The 23,204-nt window shown below is 49.5% G+C and overlaps 1 protein-coding gene across 4 annotated transcripts in view; it reads left to right on the forward strand.

Annotated features, from left to right (window-relative positions):
• SPECC1 (sperm antigen with calponin homology and coiled-coil domains 1) overlaps positions 1 to 10,405 on the forward strand; it is a 212,290-nt gene extending 201,885 nt beyond the window's left edge. For 3 of the 4 annotated variants that reach the window (XM_055576420.1, XM_055576422.1, XM_055576421.1), the window contains one exon: positions 4,698 to 10,405. In XM_055576420.1, the coding sequence (XP_055432395.1) occupies positions 4,698 to 4,787 (90 nt within the window). In that variant the 3' untranslated portion in view covers positions 4,788 to 10,405. The remainder of the gene's footprint in view (positions 1 to 4,697) is intronic. The other variant, XM_055576423.1, reaches the window with a different exon arrangement.
• Positions 10,406 to 23,204: the final 12,799 nt, after the last annotated feature.

Here is a 23,204-nt window from a genome sequence, read left to right on the forward strand (position 1 = left end):
CCGACTCTTTTAAACCCCACGGACTGCAGCACACCAGGCCCCTTTACCCTCCACAGTCTCCGAGAGCTTGCTCAGATTCATGTCCACTGAGTCAGTGATCCCTTGGCAACCGTCTCATCCTCTGTCATCCCCTTCTCCTTTTGCCCTCAATCTTTCCCCAGCATCAGGGTCTTTTCCAATGACTCAGCTCTTTGCATTAGATGGCCAAAGTATTGGAGCTTCAACTTCAGCATTAGTCCTTCCAATGAATATTCAGGGTTGATTTCCTTTTGGAATGACTGGTTTAATCTCTTTGCTGTCCAGGGGACTCTCAAGAGTCTTCTCCAGCAGCACAAATCGAAAGCAGCTAACAAGTAACCACAGATCATTTGCTTAAGGAAAGATATTGAATATAATGAGAACTTGTTGGAAGATGATATTCTACACAGAATATGGTTTTCTTTGTATGCTTGCATGCTAAGTCACTTCAGTCGTGTCTGACTCTTTGTACCCTGTAGACTGTACCCCGCCAAGCTCCTGTGTCCATGGGATTTCCCAGGCAAGAATACCGGACTGGGTTGCCATGCCCTTTTCCAGAGGATCTTCCCAACCCAGGGATCGAACCCCCATCTCCTGTGTCACCTACATGGGCAGGCAGGTTCTTTACTGCTAGAGCCACCTGGGAAATGTTACTGTTAATATTTGCTTTTTTAAATTAATGTTTTTTCCTATTTTTTTGTCTCATGTACTACTGAAGTTAGTGAATGCTGGGAAGCAAATGAGATCATCTTGTTGAGCTAATCATCAGAGCCAGCTATTTTATTTGTACAGAAGTCTCTGAGGAGCTACTGATGAACATCATCGTGGATCTCACAAACATTTAGGAATGTTTGTGAGCAGTTTAACCAGTTCATGCCATCAAGAAAATAGAAGCTTCCTACATTATTAAATTTACTTTTGTATCATGAGATGCAGTGAAAAATAATATATTTAATTACATGTGACGTTTTAAAACTGCACCTAATCAGAATTGGCAGCAGTAACAATCCCAAGTCTTTGGTCAAGTTCTATTATTAGATTAGTCAGGAAAAAAATTCCCTTATATGTTTATATTCTAGCAAATATAGGCTTTTGCATTTAGAGGATTAACAAGAATAAGAGTTTTTCCAAGTGAAAACACCACAGTGTTCCCCCGAGTTGAGAATGCATTTCTTCCCCGCCACGTTGGGAATGCATTTCTTCCCCGCCACAGTGTGAGACAGAAATTTCACCCACTGTATCAATCACAGGAAGGGTGGAGAGAGAAGAGGCGTGGCCTTGTTGCCGCTGCTGTCAGAGCAGCCAGAACGGGTGCCCTCCGAGGGTGGATGTGTTTGCACTGGTGAGGCAGACATGCCCATACCAGGCCGTGTGGTCTGTGAGGGTGTCACTTGCTTGCTGAGCCTGTGTGTCCCCCAGAACGGTCACTCCTCACACAGACTAAGGTCTTCAGGTCCCTAGGAAGGGAGGTCTTCACAACTCAGGGTTTTATAGGGAGGTTAGAATGATTCCTTAGGTGAGGCTGAGCCTGCACTGTCGCATAAACTTTATAGAGGCTACTCTGTACCAGGCACTTTCTGTGAGTTGTCATGGTCCCTCTTAGAAGTCCTATGACATAGATGCTCCTTACATGAGGAACACTGCAATTTCGTGGAAGGGTACATAGCTTGTGAGTAGCCAAGACGAGGGTCAAGGAGGCTATCCGACTTCAGAGCCCACATCTCACCCCTCCATGACCCTGCATCTGAGCAGCCATGCCAACCTGGGCTCTTAAAGCACAATTTACTCATAGTCTATCAAGCACATATGTGTTATATCGTAATTTATCTGATTATGGGGCTTATCTCTGGGCCTCTCTGGTGGCTCAGACAGTGAAGAATCCACCTGCAACATGGGAGACCTGAGTTTGATCCCTGGGTTGGGCAGATCCCCTGGAGAAGGGCATGAGAACCCACTCCATTGTTCTTGCCTAGACTCCTGAGGGAAAGAAGCCCTATCTTTTTTTTTTCCCCAATTACTTTTATTGCAGTGAAATACACATAACATGGCTTCCCTGGTGGTAAAGAATCTGCCTGCCAATGCAGGAGACATAAGAAATGAGGTTTCAATCCCAGTGTGGGAAGATCTCCTGGAGGAGGGCATGATGACCCACTCCAGTATTCTTGCCTGGGAAATCCCAGGACAGAGGAGCCTAGCAGGCTGCAGTCTATAGGGTCAAAAAGAGTTGGACACACTTAGCGACTAAACAACAACAACTATGAATAAATTTGATTGATTGATGGCTGTCCAGCCAGCCTTGCATTCCTGAGATGAACCCACTTGATCATGATTCAATTTGCTAATATTTATTAAGGATCATTGTGTTTACATTTTAGTGAGAAATTGGTATTCTGGTAATGTTTTTGTCCTGCTTTTGATATCGGGGTAGTTCCAGCTTCACAGAATGAATGAGGAAGTGTCCCCTCCTCTTCTGTTTCCTGGAAGAGATTGCATAGAACTGGTATTTCTTCCTGGACTGTTTGATAGAATTAACCAGTGAAACCATCTGGGTCTGGTGTTTTCTTTTTTTGGAAGGTTTTTAGCTACTGAATCAAGTGTCTCACACTATCAGATTTTTATTGATCCAACATACCCTGTCTTCTCCTGAAAGGTGTTAACTGATTTCTTCAAACCTGTTCAAACGTGATGTTGACAATGCACTAAAATAGTTTAAAATTTAATTATTGTCGGGTTCAAGCATGTAGGACAGTCTGAGTAAAACTGAATATTGATCAGACTTCAGAATCCTCTCTGAGCAGGAAGACGTGTCCTTGTCCCCAGAGGGGGTTTGCCATCCCTCCAGCCTCTCAGGCCATCCCTGTCTTCTCAGAGCTCATCTGCCTCCCGAGAGCACGATTCCTTATCGCTTCTGTCTGTGTCATCATGTTAGCAACCCTCGTGTTATAAGAACTTCGGCTGTTTGTGCATCTGTCTGTGCACACAGGAGGAGGCTTTTCCTCCTTGTCTTCTGTGAATGCATTGTTTCTCTTTTCACATAGCTGTAGGTTCCTGTGTGGGGTGTTCCACGTGCTCCTTTTTCACCCTTCCCTCAGACCGATGATACACTGATTTCTCAGCCTCACCAGGGAGAAAAATCAGTAAAATATATTTAGATGCTGAAACAGAAGCTAAATGGCTGGTTCCAGGCCTCAGCCAGTTCTGTCCCTGCCCAGGAACAGATGTTCTGAGCTCAGCCTGCTTTTCCACTGTGTCTCTGCTTCCATCTTCATGCCAGGACCTTCCCTACTATTCTCTCATGACCACAGAAGACTCCGCAGTCAGCCCCAAGATGAATTGTTGAGTAGTGTGGTGACACAAATTTCAGGAAAGCCTGGCTGAGCAGTGGATGGAGCACCATCCTGCCCCCGTCAGTCCCTGGCCTCTGCCTGTGTTTGCTTATGGTCAATGAAATGAGGGAAAATAAAACGTGACTGGTGACCCTTTTGCCACTGGTGACCCTCTGGTCAAATAGCTTTTAGCTGGTGTAGGGCTTCTGTGGCACAAGTAGCAGAAACAGTACCACACAGATGCTCACTGCAAGAAGTGACCACAGTCACACCCTGTGCTATTAGGATGGGACAGCTGTTCTCCTGGACAGTGTATGTCCACTAAATGACGTAGCACAGCTGTGTGGGAAATTGAGTATGAAAAATGTTCATTGACCAAGCACAGGGTACGCAGTGACAGTGTGGGAGGACATGGGTGTGTGTTCAAATGTAGCTGGGAGAAGTGGGAATCCTTTCGCAACAATGGAATCATAGTGACTCTTTTTGAAACTTTTGTTTTATTGATTGAAGTAGAGCCGACTTAGAACGTCCTATTAGTTTCTCTTGTACAACAGAGTGATTCAGTTACACGCACACACATTCTTTTCCATGTTCTTTCCCATTGTTGTTTATCCCAGGATACTGAATATAGTTCCCTGTGCTGCACAGCAGGACCTTGTTGTTTATCCATCCTCTATGTAACAGTTTACATCTGCTAATCCCAAACTCCCAGTCCTCTCTCCCCTACCCCTTGGCAACCACAAGTCTTCTCTATGTCTGTGAGTCTGTTTCATAGATAAGTTCAGTTGTGTCATTTTTTAGATTCCACATATAAGTGATATCATATGCTATTTGCCTTTCTCTGTCTGATTTAGTGTAATAATCTCTAGTTGCATCCATGTTGCTGCAAATGGCATTATTTCATTCTTTTTAATGGCTGAGTAATACTCCATTGTATATATGTAACACATCTTCTTTATCCATTGCTCTGTCGATGGACATTGAAGTTGTTTCCTTATCTTGGCTACTGTGATTAGTGCTGCCTAGACCATTGGGGTGATGTATATTTTTGAGTTAGAGTTTTATCCAGATATGTGCCCAGGAGTGGGATTGCTGGATCATGTGACAATTCTTAGTTTTTGTTCAGAACTTTTCTTTTTTCAGAACTTTCTTTTAATGCTCATTGTTAAAATATGAGAGGGGCAGGAGATCATGTCTAATGTTCCTAAAAGCATAGCATCTCCTGAATAAGCGGGAAGGAAAAGCTTTTCTTTTCCCCACTGAGCACCTTTAGCACTGGCTGGGTGTTGCCTGCACCTGCTGGCCACGAGGGAAGGTCCGGTGGCACCCGGTGACCTCTGCCCTCTCCCACAGGAGCTCAGTGAGCTGCTGCACACGGACCGGCCTGACTGGCAGAGCGTGATGCAGTATGTGGCCCAGATCTACAAGTACTTCGAGACGTAGGTCCTGTGTGTCCCACACCCACTGTGCGTCCTGGACGCACCTGGTCTGTGCTGTCAGCCACCCACTGTCTGGATTTCCAAGGCAGGCTCCACGCAAGTCCGACACACAAACAAGAAACAGCGGGGTCCGCCGCACCCACCCTGAACCCTGACACATATGGACTGTAAGTCGGGGGTTGTGCTCCCAGGGGCCCCCTTCTCCTGTGGGAGCCCTGCGATGTGTTCAGTGGAGCTGCCCTGAGTCTCACGACAAACATCTAAACCCATCATCTTTCTACTAAGAATCCTGGCTTCTGCCTTCTAAAAACTCTGCACTTGCCAGTCCAGCCCCTCCAGAAACACCAAGCAGGACACAAAAGGACGAAGTCGGCTCTCGAGCAGCTCTGAGTCACGTGAGCCCTGCCTTTTGGGGACAGACTTGGTTCCCAGAGAGTATTTTGCCACCGTTAGGTCTCCTGTCCCTTCATTCTCTGGGTGGGAGACCAAATGTTTGAGATGAAAGGAGCCCCTGGGTGTGTGCTCGGTGCCCCTGGGAGGGACAGGAGGGGGTGTGTCTGGGGCGTGGTCACACCAGGACTGGTGCTTGGCAGTGAACAGAAAGCCTCTGTGACCTCACCAGCTCCTTGCGTCCTGCACATGTTCATGCCCGTCCACACCCACGTGCTTGCACACGCAAAACTTGACAGAGTCCCTCAGACAGAAGGGATGGGCCTGTGTTGGCCAAGGTCTTCCTGCTTTTGCACAAGCAGGCTGAAGACATGTCTTTTGGGGGTGCTGGGCAGACAGCTTCTCAGGTCTGGCTTTGGCTTAGTCCTTCCCCGGGCCTCTTAAATTTGCAAGGACAGGAGGCCTGAGCGAGGCAGGGAGGGCTCGGGTATGACTGGATGAAGGGCATCGGCTTTCCTAGCACGTGCAGTCATCTCATGTGGCTGCAGAGCACCCCCCCAGAACAGCCCTTCCCCCAGAGCACACCCCCCCGGAGAGCAGTCCCTCCCCTGGGTCGTGCAGGCATGGGTGCAGGTCATCACCTGGGCAAATACATGCACATTTCATGGCAAATGAGGCCCACCCTGGCCCAGGGGGCTCCCACAGCTGCTGGCATCAGTGCCCTCTGACTCAGGTCCATTGACACTCCCTGAGCCCAGGGCTACCCACCCTGCCCAGTACACCCTGTGAGCCCGGGGGGCAGGCGGGCCCTTCTGCACACCTGGGCCCTGTTGGACCCTGTCCTGGGAGGTGTGAGCTCGGCCCCCCTGCCCAGTTGCCTTGGAGGAGACACTGGCCCCGCCAGGGTGCATCCGTCCCCCTCAGGCTGCAGAGGTGACCCACTGGGATTCTTGTCTGGGGGCTCCCCAACAGCATACACCCCCTCACCTGCCCCGGCCTGGGGTCAGAATGTCAGGAAGGGACACCAGCGTCATGTTGTGTGTATTTTCAAAGTCCCCGAGAAGCGCTGGAAGGGGAGTCTGGTGACAGTAACCATGTGGGGTGTCTTCATGTGGAAGGTGGAGCCACCTTCCTGGACAGTCCGCTGGAAGTTACCTGGTGTCTCCTCCCAGGTGTCTGCCTCCTCCTCGCCCCCCTGCTCCTGCCTTGCTCACCCCACAAGGGGATGTCACACCCAAGAGGGGTTCGTTGGTGGCTGTGTTTACTCTGGGTTCACTGCAGGCTCTGCGGGAGGGGTTGCTGTTGCCTGGTGCTGCTCCTGGTGCCCTGTGGTTCCTGAGAGGGTCTGGGATCGGCTCCTGAGGCAGTCTCTCGGTGGGGGGCTCACTTCAGGTTAAAAAGAAGAGGGGGCCATGTGCAGTTTATTTTTATAACTCGGAGAGGTTGCCCAATTCCCCTTGCTGCCCAGCGGGCAGGCTAGAGCACAGCGTGCCTGTGTCCTGCCCGAGGGACCAGGTGGTGTAGAGCAGTCTGGCCCTGGGCATCCTGGTGTGGGGTCAGGTCTTCCAGTACTGAAGAGGCGGGGGGATCACCTCAGTCTGATTTTAATTGAGGAGCTCAGAGCACAAGTTGAGTGTGGAATGTTTTTAAAGTTGAGAACACATGGTGGTTACCATAAGCGCACCCCACCCTCACCAGTTCCCTGTCCTGAGGTTTTCACAGGCCACTGTATCTGTGTTTCTTCCCATCTTCCTCCACCCAGCACTTCGTCATTTAAAATTATTTGGTGGTTCTGCAAATCCTTTTTCCAAAAAAAATGCATTATTTTTATACGCAAGATAGATACAAAATGCAAGATCCCCAAGAGGGGCGGAGTTGTTTTAAGACACAAAGAGAAGCCCTTGGCTCTTTGTGTGCTGAGTTGTTTCCTGGCTGATGGTGGTGCCACAGCCCCTGCCCACTGGGCTGGCCATCTGGGAACCCACACCTCTCCTGGCCCGTCCCTCCTCACCTCAGAAACGATGGTGGTCTTTGGTTTTCGCTCTTCACTCAGCTGTTGTATAGCTTTTGTTGAGACCACCCAAGGACCCCAGGGGACCCACACCTGGTGTCACGGTGTCCGTGGGTCTCAGCCCCAGAATGGTGGGCTGCTTTCCCAGCCCCCTGCTGTCCCCACCAAGGGACAGGCCCCTCTCTGTGCCCTGCCTGGGATGGAGGACTCGATCATCAGATACAAGCTCCTTTGCACATCCAGCCCCAGTCCTCCCCAGCCCAGAGCCCGAGGGCCATTTGAGAGGAAGTGAGAGTGGCATGCAGCAATGGACGGGACTCAGAAGCCCTTTTATAAAGGATATTTAATATCGTGGCCCCAGCTTCGTGGCAGGTTTCACTTTTCTGGCCAGGTTAAAGTTTGGCTGGGCCTACGCTGCCCTGAGCAGCTCTCTGACTGTAACCACACGGGCTGAGTGCAGTGGATGAATGCGGCCTTGTTTCTGCCAGGAGTGCAGAGCGCCAAGCGTGGTCCAGACACGACAGATGCGTGTGCAAATGTGGACACGACCAAGTATGACATATGACTCTGTAATATTTCTAATAAATATATTTTGTTTCTGTCTGATTGTGAATTTGTCCCAGCGACATTTATTGTTACTGTTTTCTCAAAATGCCAGACTTCCATTCAGTCCATTCCAAACTGGCACCTCCAGGCCCCTGTTCCTCGCTGGGCGTGGTCTCCACTGCAGCTACCGTGGGTCACCGGAGAGGTCTGGGCCCTGACGCCCCTCAGCCTCCTTCCCTGCATGGCCCCCTTGTGGAGCCCGCCCTCCAGGGCTACACAGGATGCTGTAGGCTGCATGGACGGGCCCACCAGGGATGGGGAGCAAGCAGGAGGGGGTCATACCAAGATCGTGGGGGCAGGGTGAACATGAACTTGAATGGACAGGGGCTGCTGCAGTGTTCTGACACCAGGATGCCATGCGAGCGATTCGTCAGGTGGTGTGTGGTCTTCAGGCACTGCTTGGAGGCCACTGTTCACAGATGTCTGGGGACCAGCCCAGCCCACAGGAGAGGAGAGAGGACACAGGAGGAGCCTCATGACTTCCTCCTCCTTCCAGGGAAGCCCCCGCCTCACTTCCCACCCTGACAGGTTCTGGCCTTTCCCTCCTGGGGGCCTCCCTCTTCCCAGAATAACACAGCCTCTGATGCAAGTGGGACAGAACCTGAGCCAGGATGGCAGCCACCACCCGTTTCCTCTGGGCAGTCAGGTGCCAGGCAACTGTACCCAGAAGACACCAGGGTCCTCATGTGATAACCCGCCATTGTCCTAGCTGCTCAACCTGTGTACATGTGTGTGCGTGCACACACGGGTACATGGACATTTGGTGGATGGCCAGTGTCGCAGCCAAGGCCAATTGACCCCCTTCCATGGTTTGGGGTCCAGCGGGGAGGTTCCTGATCTATGGGCCTGGACCCCTCTGTGAATGAAGTTCGGTCCAGGCATACTGAGTTCGGTCTGAGGCATGAGCTGCCCAGCGAGGCCTGACCCACAGCCCGTGCCCCAGTGGTACTCTGCGGCTGTGCCTGTGGTCAGTGGCTCTGTGCTGCATTGAAGGCCTGGGGACTCTGGCCGCGGGGTCTCGGCCAGCTGTGGGCACCTTCGCCAGTTCTTCTGTTCCTCCTGCCACTGAGCGCATGGCTTCCCAGGGCAGAGCCAACAAGATCAGATGTGTACAGGGCCAGGGATGTTTTCAGTCTGAGCTTGCAGTCCTGGAAGCCAGGGTTTTAGACCTTACCTCCTATAGCCCAGCACACCCAAATGGCCCCTCAGGGTCTCAGGACAGGCTTGAAGCTGTGCACTGTGACTCTTTAGCAGTCTTTTATTTTGAGGGCCTAAATTTTGTATTTGAAGTTTTTAAAATGTTGAGAATTCTACATTCCCTTCCTAACAGGTCATATAAAAATGTTGACTTTTCCCCTAAAAAATGTTTGAGTAGTATCAGGATGTTGGTTGGGAAGATTCAGCACCTCCTTGTAGAGCTACGTCCCCTGGCATGAAGAACCCATAGGCATGCCTGACCATCAGGGCATGAGTCCAGCTGGAGAAGTACAAAACTGGCCATAAAGGTGAGTCACAAATTATGTAACTTCAAGTTGTCTGGGAAGAGAAAACCAGGGAGCACAGTGGTAACGAGCTTCATCGGAGCCCCTTTTGATTCGTTTCTGGACAGGTTCGGCTCTGGAGCTGTTTGCACAGGGTAGGGTGGGGAGCCAGGCTGGATTCCAAGAACTTTTGCTGGCCTGCGCATCCTCCAGGTTGAGTCAGCTGGAACCCACAGCATCTCATTGTCCATGTCCCCAGGCCATGGAGGATTCCTCCCCTGCCTCAGACAATGGAAACCTGTCTCCCAGCTAAGAGCAGACAGTGGAGCCTGGGGATTTGGCAGATCCGGACCAGACCTGGCCCCAGGCATCTTCTCCAACTTGTTTACAGTTTAAAGCAACGGGCCTCTTCCCTGAGCCTGCCTTGAGAGAGCAGAGATGCTGTGGGGTCTCTGCTGCTGGGAGGGGCCGCTGTGAGTGATGTGAAAGATGGCACCTCAGCAGCAGCCTTGCCTCCTTTGAAAATGAAATTCTCTGACCATGAAACCAGAAGCCGGAAGATGCATTTCCTGTGATTAGTTGTAAATGTCATTGTTCTAAAGTGACAATTGTTACTAAAATATATGTTCTGTCCAGAGAATACCCAAAAGTACAAAGACGAAAAAAGTCCTTGGCATCACACCAGAAATGGGTTACCACAATTAACCTCCATTCAGTATTTTATCAGATCACTTAGGATTGGGCTAAACTTCAAGGAATAGAGACTCCAGCAATACTGTCTTAGATATGAAACTTATTTCTCACCAAAAAGAGAAGTCCAGAGGTGGAAAACCCAAGAATGGTATGTTGGAGCCCTCAAATCCTCAGGGACCCAGACCCCTTTCCACTCTGACATTTCCCAAGGGAGTGCAGTTTGTCCTCATGAGCTAAGATGGCTGCCAGAGTTCCAGTCATCACAACTGTATACCAGGTGGCAGCATAGAGGAAGAGTGCCCTGTCCTTTTTAAATCTTCGCAGAAGTCCCATTTAACATGTTCACTTTTATTTCATTGAGCAGTGTACCTAGCTTCAATGAAAGTGAAAGTTAGTTGCTCAATCATGTCCAACTCTTTGTGACCCCATGGACTGTAGCTTACCAGGCTCCTCTGTCCATGGGATTCTCCAGGCAAGCATACTGGGTTGGGTTGCCATTTCCTTCTCCAGGGGATCTTCCCCAACCAGGGATCAAACCTGGGTCTCCTGCATTGCAGGCAGATTCTTTACTGTCTGAGCCACCAGGGAAGCCCACCTAGCTTCATTGGAGACCATGAAATGTAGTCTTTTTAGGTGAACACCAGTGGAGCTGGCTGAAACCTAGGAAAGGGAAGAACCAACATTGTGAAGGCACCTAGAAGGTTCTGTGACAATGTATATACTTTTTCATCTTAATTTCTTGAATCAGTTCAAAACCTTATTTTTACTTGGCTCAAAAATTTAACAGTTAGGAAGAGAGATACAGTGAAAAGTCCCCCATCCACTTAGTCATCCCTCTCCTCACCTCCGCTCACACGAGCTCACTGGCAACCGTGTCTCCAGTTATCTTGTATGTTTCTGTCTCCGGAGCGTCTTATACAAGCAACTGTGAGCATCATGGGCTCTCACTTCTTTAACCTGGAAGGTGGCAGGCTGTGCACATCTGCATCTTGTCCTTCATTTTGCTTTGTCTGTTGTCTTTTCCCTTAGTGATACATCATGGAGACATTTTCCCGTCAATACAAAGAGAGCATTCTCACTTCTTGTTCCTGCAGCCTGGTGTTCCATTGGGTGGGTGCAGCATAAATTATGTATCTACTCCCCTGGGAAGGGTGTGTGTGGCCGGATGATCTGCCACACAAACCAGGACCCTTTCAAGAGTGGGAGTGTGGTGTCTGTTAGTAATTATACTGGAGCAAAGCTATGAACTGTCCCAAGTGGACTGGGGCACGGGCTTGCCCCATGAGGATGAACGTGGAGGTGTCAGTGGAAGCGTTTTGCGGTTACCACAGTGCTGCAAATTTTAATGTGCACGTGCATAACTGGGTTCATCCACATAAGTCTCCAGGTCAAAGGGTGTCTGCTTTGTGCTCTGGGTGGAAACTGCCAATTTGCCCCCCGTGGGAGCAGTGCTGGCTTTTCTCATCATCACAGCTCGGCCCACAGAGCGTGTTGTCAGACCTTTGGATTTTTGCTGATCCTAATAGGTGAGAAGCAGCATCTGAATTAGTTTTAATGTGCATTTGTTGTGAATGAGGCTGAATATGCTTAAGAAATCCTATTTATGTTCCTTTTCCTGTGACTAGTCTTTTCTAATCCTTTGCCCATTTTTTTTCTTACTCAGTGTTTAGAAATCACATCTTGGAGTTTTTTTGTGAGTTAGAGAGATGATTCTGGTGATTTGAGACGCAAATATTTTCCCCAGCTGGTAGTTTGTCTTTGCTTATGATGGTTTGTTTTCCAAATTTGCTGGCATATTGAGTACAGCACTTTCACAGCATCATCTTTTAGGATTTGAAATAGCTCAACTGGAATTCCATCACCTCCATTAGCTTTGTTCGTAGTGATGCTTCCCAAGGCCCACTTGACTTTGCATTCCAGGATGTCTGGCTCTAGGTGTGTGATCACACCATTGTGGTTATCTGGGTCGTGAAGATCTTTTTTGTATAGTTCTTCTGTGTATTCTTGCCACCTCTTCATAATATCTTCTGCTTCTGTTAGGTCCATACCATTTCTGTCCTTTATTGTGCCCATCTTTGCATGAAATGTTCCCTTGGTATCTCCAATTTTCTTGAAGAGATCTCTAGTCTTTCCCATTCTATTGTTTTCCTCTATTTGCATTGATCACTGAGGAAGGCTCTCATATCTCTCCTTGCTATTCTTTGGAACTCTGCATTCAGATGCTCATATCTTTCCTTTTCTCCTTTGTCTTTTGCTTCTCTTCTTTTCTCAGGTAATTGTAAGGCCTCCTCAGACAACCATTTTGTCTTTTTGCAATTATTTTTCTTAGGGATGGTCTTGATCACTGCCTCCTGTACAGTGTCACAAACCTCTGTCCATAGTTCTTCAGGCATTCTGTCTATAAGAGCTAATCCCTTAAATCTATTTGTTCCTTCCACTGTATAATTGTAAGGGATTTGATTTAGGTCATACCTGAATGGTCTAGTGGTTTTCCCTACTTTCTTCAATTTAAGTCTGAATTTTGCAATAAGGACTTCATCATCTGAGCCAGTCAGCTCTCAGTCTTGTTTTCGCTGACTGTATAGAGCTTCTCCAGCTGCAAAGAATATAATCAATCTGATTTCGGTATTGACCATCTGGTGATCGTCAAAACTCAGCAGTGGCCACAGGACTGGAAAAGGTCAGTTTTCATTCCAATCCCAAAGAGAAGCAATGCCAAAGAATGTTCAAACTACCGCACAATTGCACTCACCTCACACGCTAGCAAAGTAATGCTCAAAATTCTCCAAGCCAGGCTTCAGTATTACGTGAACCATGAACTTCCAGATGTTCAAGCTGGTTTTAGAAAAGGCAGAGGAACCAGAGATCAAATTGCCAACATCTGTTGGATCATAGAGAAAATAAGAGAGTTCCAGAAAAACATCTATTTCTGCTTTATTGACTATGCCAAAGCCTTTGACTGTGTGGATCACAATACACTGTGGAAAACTCTTAAAGAGATGGGAATACCAGGCCACCTGACCTGCCTCCTGAGAAATCTGTATTCAGGTCAAGAAGCAACAGTTAGAACTGGACATGGAACAACAGACTGGTTCCAAATCAGGAAAGGAGTACATCAAGGCTGTATATTGTTACCCTGCTTATTTAACTTATATGCAGAGTACATCATGTGAAATGCCGGGCTGGATGAAGCACAAGCTGGAATCAAGATTGCCGGGAGAAATATCAATAACCTCAGACATGCAGATGACACCACCCTTATGGCAGAAAGCAAAGAACTAAAGAGACTTTTGTTGAAAGTGAAAGAGGAGAGAGAAAAAGTAGGCTTAAAACTCAACATTTAGAAAACTAAGATCCTGGCATCTGGTCCCATCACTTCGTGGCAAATAGATGGGGAAACAACGGAAACAGTGACAGACTTTGTTTTTTTGGGCCCCAGAATCACTGCAGATGGTGACTGCAGCCATGAAATTAAAAGACACTTGCTCCTTGGAAGAAAAGCTATGACCAACCTAGACAGCATATTAAAAAGTAGAGACATTACTTTGCCAACAAAGGTCCATCTAATCAAAGCTATGGTTTTTCCAGTAGTCACATATGGATGTGAGAGTTGGACCATAAAGAAGGCTGAGCATCGAAGAATTGATGCTTTTGAACTGTGTTGGTGGAGAAGACTCTTGAGAGTTCCTTGGACTGTATGGAGATCAAACCAGTCCATCCTAAAGGAAAGCAGTCCTGAATATTCATTGAAAGGACTGATGCTGAAGCTGAAACTCCAATACTTTGGCCACCTGATGAGAAGGGCTGACTTATTAGAAAAGACCCTGATGCTGGGCAAGATTGAAGGCAGGAGGAGAAGGGGATGACAGAGGATGAGATGGTTGGATGGCATCACTGATTCGATGGACATGAGTTTGAGCAAGCTCTGGGAGTTGGTGAATGACAGGGAAGCCTGGCATGCTGCAATCCATGGGGTCACAAAAAGTTGGACATGACTGAATGACTGAACTGAACTGAACTGATGATAATTTGTTGGGTTTTGCCATGTAGGAGATTTTTTATCTTTATCTTTTCTTTTATGCCTTTGGATTTTAAGTCAAAACCCTTCCCCATCCCAGAGTTATGAAGGAGCTCTGTTACGGAAGAGTGCTTCAGGGTTTTCTTCTAGAACATTCTTCTGTTTTAAATCCTTGGTTCCTTTGTGTTTCGATATGGTGTTCATGTGGGGTATGGAGATATATGCTTTTGAAAAGTGTATTTTTTTTTCCAAATACAAGCTCATGGTTTAGTTACCTCCCAACTTATAAATAGTAACTCACACTGCTCTGTGTTCACTCTGTTGATTTAAGTTTGTTTTTCTACGTTACATGGGAATTTAAGTCCTGTGCCTCCACTCCACATCCTTTGTTCACAAATGCCCATCAGATCTGTCCACTGGGCGGTGGACCCTGGGATATGACCATGTTCTATTCCTCTCCTTTTAAAAATGAATTAACTTTTCATTTTTTAGTAAGTGATCTTATTTAGTCATCATGATCCCCCTTTCAAAAATATATAAACTAGACAGATTTGGGGTTAAACTGTGTGGGATGGAGGAACTCCTCATTTTCTTCTGCAACACATTGTCTTCTAAAAAATTTTCTCCTCACACAATCTTGGGAAGCTTCCCCAGTGGCTCAGCAGTAAAGAATCCACCTGCCAATGCAGGAGATGCAGGAGACGCAGGTTCTATCCCTGGGTTGGGAAGATACCCTAAGGAGGAAATGGCAACCCACTCCAGTATTCTTGCCTGGAGAATCCCATGGACAGAGGAGCCTGGCGGGCTGCAGTCCATGGGGTCACAAAGAGTTGGATGTAACTAAGCACGCACGAGTACACACTATTATCGTTTGAAATAGCTGGTTACATTTGTGTCTGAGTAAGTTACAGCCTGGTGTTTGTTTTCTTGACTTGAGTACTTTCAGCCTAGCATCAGAGCAACCCTAAGAGTCATCTGCAAATATTCCACGTGGTTTTCCCATGTCAAGTGCTGGGGGATACAACTGTGAATGACACAGACTCAGCCCAGACTCTCTGGAGCTCACATTCTGATGCACTAGGAAGAAAAGTGGAGTGGGGAGAGAGGTGGGTGGGCTGGTGAGAGCAGGTACTGCTCTAGGAAGGATGGTCGGAGAAAGGCTCTGTGAGGAGGTTACAAGAGTTTGAACCAATACCTGGAAGATATGAAAGGGAGCCTGATGAAAACAGGGAGGAGGGGTGGACAGACTGGGAGCAGCCTGTGCAAAGGCCCTGTGGCAGGAACATGCTGGTTGTGTGTGGGTGGGGGCAGATGTGTGTGTATCTGTGTCTGTGTGTTTGTGTTGGGGGCATACCAGGGGGCCAGTGTGAGCAGCAGAACATGGAAGCAACTGTCTAGAAGAGGGAGGGAGGTGAGAACCTCCCAGCCTGATGAGAAGTAACTGGAGGGTTGGGAAGATGGTCTGACTTACTCTCCTAAACATTCTTTTTGGATGTCCAGCAGAGACATGACTGTGGTGGGAAAAGAGTGTAGTAGAGATGATAAAGCCTGGTGAGGAGGTCAGGTGAGCATGTGGGAGCTCAGACAGGATGACAGCAGGGAAGATGGACAGGAGGAGGGGGTTTCCAGCAGAGCTGAAACGTGCTCCAGCCTGCTGTGGGAGAGGGATCTTGGATGACAGCGGGCAGGCATGTGAGCCGGGCATCTGCTAACCCTGGTGCCACCGGCTGAGCTGGAGGAGGCTGGCGGGGGTGGGGGTGGGGTAGAGGTTTGCGGGAACCCAGGGAGGCAGGGTCAGAGTCAGGCTCAGGTGCCTTTTCAACATCCAAGAAGAGAAGTTGAGTGGACAAGAAAACAAAGTCATCCCGAGCCCAAGAGAAAAGACAGAGAAGACACCTGCAGGAGGATGGTTCCTGGTCCTGTAACACGTAGCCATCGGGGAGGCCGAGGGCATCTCGGAAGCCAGCATTTGGGGAAGGAGAAAGTGATGGACAAACACTGCCGAGTGGTTAAGTAAGATGAGTGAGTACTGAGAACAGACCCTGGATGTGGTGAGACAACACTGTGGGTTGACAGGGCCTGCGGGACCATGGGCTGGAGGTGGGAGTCGGGACACAGGAGGAAGTGGAGACCGAGACGTCTGCTGTGAAGGGGACACAGGGCAGGCTGCAGGAAGTGACGTGAAATGGGGAGGGATGTCACTGTCATCCTGTTTTCTCCCTGAAGGGTGGAAGGATATGGCCCATTTTCCTGCTTGTGGGATCAGTCTGGAGCAGGGGTCAGCGAGGGGAGTAGGCTCTCAGGTAGCAGGGCCGGGGTGTCCATAAGGACGTGCACAGAACTGGGGTAGGGGGCGGGCGGCTGTGAAATCCCGCACAAGCTCCAGGCGCCTGTGTGCGGAGGCATAGCAGTGGCTATTTGCCAACCTGGGTGGACACATGTTTGTTTTCACAGCTGGTGCAGCTGGATGAGGGCCCAGGGGCTGAGTGTCAGGTGTGGGGTGGGGGTCTTACAAAGGAAATGGGCTGGGAGGGGGCTGTGCACAGCTGAAGCTGATGTTCTGAAGCCAATTCAGGTGCTGCTGGTGACTGCGAGGCAGGCTCACAGGGCCAGGGTGGTTCAGGAGGCTGGAGGGGCGAGTGTGGGCCAGGATGTGGGCCAGGGAGACAGGCAGAGGGGTTCACAGAAAGGCAGTGTTGGAGCCACCAGGAACGGCGACACTGGGGCGAAAAAGGCAGGGATGGGGAAGAAACTACCTGGAAGTGGGCCGAGCACCGGGGAGCAGGGGGTGAGCAGGTGACCACAGAGAGAAATGGCTCCCAACTGTGGAGGAGGGGAGCTCAGACATGAGCCCCACATGTCCCTCCTCCGCAGGGAGTCTGGCGGAAGCCTCAGGAGTCTAGGGGAACACGGCTGGGGCCCTGCCAGCAGGAGGGTAATGGACGTTCAGAGAAGAGGTGGGGATTTGCAGTGTTTTCTGGTGATGCCACGAGTTCAAGGCCTGGTAGAGACATGGGGTCAGGAGGAAGTGGACTCTGGAGTCAGATGAGGGGATATTCAGCCGATGGGGGACAACCGTGAGAACATGAGGTGGACTCCAGCCAGATCCTGAGAGTCAGGAGCACCTCCTGGAGGAATCAGAGGGGTGGACCCCCAGGAGGGCCCAGGGGCCTGGGGCGGATCCCAAGACGACCCCGGCCTGCCGTGCACCCCAAGGAAGATATACGCGGACACGTGGATCTCTGCCTTTTCCCTGCGCAGGAGGCCAAGAGTCATTTCCGCACCTCCTTCCATCCTGTCTCAGCAGCCGCTGTGGTGTGCACCCACCCCTGCTCCAGCAGCACCGGCTCTGCAGGCAGGAGGCCTGTCCACACAGCGAGGAGCGTCCAGCCGTAAGAAGGGAGGAAGCCTTGATACATGAACAACGTGGATAGGCCGGGTAGACACCGTGCTGCATGAACTGACCAGTCACAAAAGGACCAGTACTGTATGATTCTGCTTCCACAAGGTCCCTGGAGTCATTGGGTCCATGCAGAGTGGGGCGGTGGTTCCCAGTGCTGGCGGAGGGGGAGGGGCCGTTATCTAACAGGTTGTGAGTTTCAGGTTTGCAGGATGAAGCAACTCTGGAGGTGGCTGGTGGTGACGGCTGCACCACGATGTGGATGCACTTAGAGCCACAGAAGTGCGTGCACTTAGCCGTGGTTACAATGGCTCGAGAGGAAAGTCGACGTGGGGGAACCGAGGCTGCCCTATGAGCTCTGGGCTGTACGTCGGGCCAGAATCTGCTCCGGATCGCGGCGCCCAGAGGCAGGAGGAATGGGATGGGCAGTGACTCAGGTGCTGAGCGCCCGGAGGCTCCCTGGAGACACCTGGGTCACCAGGGTGGTAGCTGCAGTGGGCAGGGGCACCTCTAAGCAGCAAGCGGATGTCACAACAGCAGGCCCAGCCTGTGGGCCCTCCCTGACTCCAGCCTCCATGCTGGACCTCAGAGCTATTGTTAAAATGGCCTGACTCTTCCCTTCAGGAAAATAGGGTCTGCTGAGCTCCATACACTCACCTGAGTGTCTGTGCCACTCGGCCGGGGCCCCGCAGTGCTTGATGGGAACCCGAGTCTGACCCACAGAGCCGAGGAGGCCAAGAAAATTCTGAACAACAAAGGAAGATCTATACTATGACACCGTCAAGTCAGCGCTTTTCGAAAGTATGGCATCAGCTGGGGAGAGAGCAGTGATTGCTACATCAGAGCGGAGTGCAGAGGTGCTGCGGCTCAGGGTGGCTGCCCACGCCCTGAGCTCAGGGAAGAGGATGCCCTGCAGTGGGCACCTGGCCACTGTGTCGTGATGGGGGCAGGTTGGATCCTTCTTCCCCGAGGGAGAAACAGCACCCAGTTCAGAGACTGGCCTGCTTCACCACATAATATGAAAAGCTTCTGTTCAACAGAAGACATTGTAAACAAAATTAAGAGATTAAAGACAGACTGAGGGGGGAACCGAGAAGGCAATGGCACCCCACTCCAGTACTCTTGCCTGGAAAATCCTATGGACGGAGGAGCCTGGTGGGCTGCAGTCCATGGGGTCGCTAAGAGTCGGACATGACTGAGCGACTTCACTTTCACTTTTCACTTTCATGCATTGGAGAAGGAAATGGCAACCCACTCCAGGTTCTTGCCTGGAGAATCCCAGGGACGGGGGAGCCTGGTGGGCTGCCGTCTATGGGGTCGCACAGAGTTGGACACGACTGAAGTGACTTAGCAGCAGCAGCAGCAGGGCGGGGGGGAAACAGGCTGAGAAAAATATCCGCAGTACATCACCAGCAATACCCAACATTCGGTAATAACTGTAACACAAAGAGCTCCTAAAAATAGAGAAGACAAACAATCCCAACAAAGGAAAGATTCATAGCCAACACTTAGGAAAAAATGCAAAATATTAGTAAGAATGAAGGGAAGCTTGCCTTCAGCAGAAAGCCATGTGAAATAAAGCAATGGTGATGGAGTAGGAAATAGCAACCCACTCCAGTATTCTTGCCTGGAAAATTTCAAGGACAGAGGAGCCTGGAAGACTACAGTCCATGGGGTCATAAAGAGTCGGACGTGACAGAGCACACGCACATACAGAGAAAAGTGATAAATTCCTTCAATTGAGATATCTGGTTTTCCTTTCATTAAAAATAATCTTTTGACATTCAGACTACCTGTTCTTTGTTGTACAACTTCTATATAATCTGGCTCTCCACCCTCCTTGGAACAGTTCTCTCAGGGTTCTTTGAGATTTTGCTTCCTGGGCTTGAAGTTCTAAAATTTCTCACCAAATACAGTATAACTCTCAACTTAAAAAAATAAAATAAAGCAACGGTGATATCAACATTTCCTTACCCAATAGGGAAAAGCAAAAAATGTTGATAACATTCGGGTTTGGCACAATTATGCAAAAATGGATGTTCTCATGTACTGTTGCTGAAGGATTGATAAACTGTCTTTCTGGAAAGTGATTTGGTGATGTTAGTGTGTTAAATGTTTACATTAAATGTTAAATATGTAATTTAATACAGTGTTCCCACTTGTGGAAATTTTGCCCAGAAAGTACTCACGGATATTCAGGAAGAGCTAGCAGCAAGAGTAAGAGCAAAAATAATGGGAATAAAGTAGGAATTTCCATAAATAGAAGAGTGATAAAAACTAAACTGTGTGTATCCAGTAGTATGGAATACTGGGCAGCTTTGAGAAAGACGGACGAATGTGCTTTTTGAAAGATGTCCATGAGATAGTTGTTAGAAACAGGTTCCTTGACCATCTGGGTGGGTGGGGTAAGTCTGTTGTTGAGTTACTAAGTCGTGTCCCCAACTCTTTTGTGACACCATAGACTGTAGCCTCTCAGGCTCCTCTGTCCATGGGATTAGCAAGAATACAGGAGTGGGTTGCCATTTCCTACTTCAGGGGATCTTCCTGACCCAGGGATAGAACCCGCATCTCCTGAATTGGCAGACAGATTCTTTACCACTGAGCCACCAGGGTAGCCTGGGCTAAGTCTACTTTTATTTAAAACAAAAATATGTGTATATGCACACACACACACACACACACACACATATGCCCAGTTCACTAATTCCAGGTTGCATGCCTTTTTCATAGGATATGTCATCACTGACATCTTTGATTCTATAACATATAGCTTCATGTTTATATAAGCACAGAAACATGTCTGGAACAATACTCAAATCTGTGCACCCCAATGCAGGGGTGTAGGATTAGGGAGATGGGCGAGAGCACTTTACCTGTCTTAAACATGTCTATGAGTTTAAATCTGTAATATGAGCCCCTGTCATTTTTGCCATGTGTGAAAACAACACATCAACAACAGGTACCAGACCTGGATGTGGTCACCAGAGCTGCTGGAGGGCCAGTTTTACTTTTCCACCCTGGACAACCTTTATTAAGGGGGTGGCGATTCTCCTTTCATAACTTTTTCATATTTCCTCAGAATCCAAGCTGTCACCTCAGACACCAGGAAGAACGGAGCAGGAGCCGAGCTGAGTCTGGAGCAGGGGCTAGCTGCCCACTGTGTTTGTGGCCAGTGCAGAGTTAGGACTTCTGTCCTGGACTCTGATTGACAGGAGGTTAGAGAGAGAAATGAAGTTAGAGGTCACTGAATTCAGCTTTCTCATTTCACGATTTCATCATTGAGGAAACAGAGGTTCAGAGACATGAAGCAGTGGTCGTAGTCCTGCAGGGAGAGCTGGCCCTGCCCTGGAGACTAGGCTATGGGGTCCAGCTGTTGTCCTGCCCCATTGGGTTCTGTCTCAACGGGTGAGCCAAGAACTAAGATCCCCCGAACCAATAACTGTGTAGCTCTGAATTCTGTGGCATGTTTTGCCAAGAGTTCCAGAAAACATGCCCAGTGGTGGAAACATTTGTGGGGTTATTGAACAAGAAATCCAGAGGGAGCTGTTGCTGGAGTTGGTTGTGCTGTTCAAAGATGTGATCAAGAACACAAGCCCTTCCTCCATCTTTCCTCCATCACCTTCTGTATGTTGATTTTCACATCCTGGACTAGGATGTGATATCCATATTCTTTGTCATGTGTGGCATTTGAAGTCTCTACTCAGTTTGGTGGTCAACTCACTATTGGACATAGATTTCTGCAAGTGCCTTGACCCTATAGGTCCCCCCACAGGTCCCCCTGCTCCTGCAGAAGGGCTCCTGTGTGTGTCGGCCTGGCTTTCAATGCTCTGGTAGACAGTTTACAACTCTGCCTTAGCCTCATTTCCTGCTTCCTCAAAGTCAGCCAGAAGTGAGAGATTATTTTTTCAGGTCTCCTCTGGGCATATGCAAACCTATGTAGCTTTCTATATTCTAAGGAATGAGTCGGAGCTTTTTAAAGCTCCTTATGGACATCTCATTTTCTGATGTTTGTAAGTTTTCAGGGACCCTCTTTCTAGCCTCAGGGGTACTGTACTCAGGCAGCTGCACTGTTTCTCCTACCCTCTTTCTGTATACACACATTTCTCCACCTCCAATGGCCAATTCCTCTATAAAGCTTTATCACAATTTTTCATTAAGCCAATATTTAGTTTTGAGTCAGAATTTCTCAATGAGTGCAACATTGGTATTGGCATCTTGCTGGGACAGTTCTCCATTGGAAAGGGCATTTAACATTCCTGGCCTCTGCTCCCAATGCCAGCTGTGGTTACACAAAAGAGGGAACCAAAGACATGCACAGATTTCTAAACACTGGAATTCAGGGGTCAGTGTCACTTGGGTTAAGACCCTCTACTTCTCAGAAATGTGACTATCACTATGAGATACCTATGTACTATTATTACATTTATATAGAGAGAGTTAACCTCTCTGATGACATCTCGGAGTGCTGTACCTACTCTAGGGCCATCTTAATGCCACCTGGATTCTGCTCTTATGGCTGAGGCAGGACACGGGGAGGGAAGTGGGAGGCTGGGGGCCAGGCTTCTGGAAGAAGGTCAGCTGGTTCACAGAATACACCTTCCACCATCACCAGTTAAGACCCACTCTGGTTTGTATGGTTCTGGCCCTAATTTATCCACATGTTCCCATCACAGCAAGAGTTTGCAAGGAGCCTGGATCCCACTACAGGCGACCACATAGCATATGGATCCTCCTGCCCCCTTTCAGCCCAACGCCTATGAGGTAGGTGTTGCTATTTCATCTTATGCACAAGAAACCATGTCTTAGAGATACTAGTCAACTTGTCCAGGGTCAGTCCCAGAACTGGGCATCAAACCTGTGGTCCCTGCTGCTGAGACCTGGGCTCTGTTCACTGAACCCCCAATTGCTTTCAAGACTAAACCTCAAGACCTCCCCCAGACTCCTCCCTTTCTCCTTTGTTTTCTCAACAATAACTGCCCGTTGCTGTTACTGCCACCCCGCTGGGTCCAGTTCAGATCCCAACGTGAGTTCTGGGATAGACAGCGAGGATCACTGAATTCATTTCCGGTAAACTTGGTAGAGAGGGGTAGGCAGCAGGGTGAGTGGAAGGGCATGTGTGAGCTGGGGACTACAGTGGAAGAGGACAGAGGAAGAGGCTTTGCTGGGGGTCCAGCGTGGACCCCTGTCGCATGGAATTTGGCAGGCTGCATGGAAGGCAGGCTGTGGGGTTAGGGTTCCTGCTTCAGTGATTCAAGGAAGGTTTCTTAAAGGAAGTCAGCCTTGGAAAGGGGACCCGGGGATTCCAGGCACAGCAAACCACACCCTGGGCAGAGCACAGCGACCAGCTGGCTTCCGGCTCCCTCCTGTGCCAGTGCTCCAGCCACCTCGCTCTGATGGTCAGCGCCCAGCTCAGAGGCTTCCTAGGGCTGGTGTCCAGCACCTCCAGTGGAGCCCCAGCATGCTCCCCAGCGAGGCGGGCCTCCTGTCTCTGCCCTCCCCGCAACCCCGTGTGGCTGTCCGTGAGCCAGCACCCGTCCCACCCCCAGCCAGGCACGGCGCCCCCACCCGGCTGCCTCCCCACTGCTCAGTGCTGCCCAGAAAGCCGGCCCCCCAGCTCTCCCCGCTCCTCCCCGCAGGAAGCGCTGACCTCTCTGCGGTTCTGGTTATGCTTCAGCCGTTGGTCCGTATGCCAACAGCGTTTGAGTTAAGTGCGGCGGATGTGGGCGGGGGAGGGAGCGCGTCTGAACTTGGGCCGGCGTGGAGCTTGTGGGGCCTCCAGTGTTTTAGCACAAAACCAAGCTATCTTGACAGAAGTAACACCA

This window comes from Bubalus kerabau, chromosome 4 (assembly GCF_029407905.1).
Source record: "Bubalus kerabau isolate K-KA32 ecotype Philippines breed swamp buffalo chromosome 4, PCC_UOA_SB_1v2, whole genome shotgun sequence".
In the NCBI taxonomy this organism is placed as follows: Eukaryota; Metazoa; Chordata; class Mammalia; order Artiodactyla; family Bovidae; genus Bubalus; species Bubalus kerabau.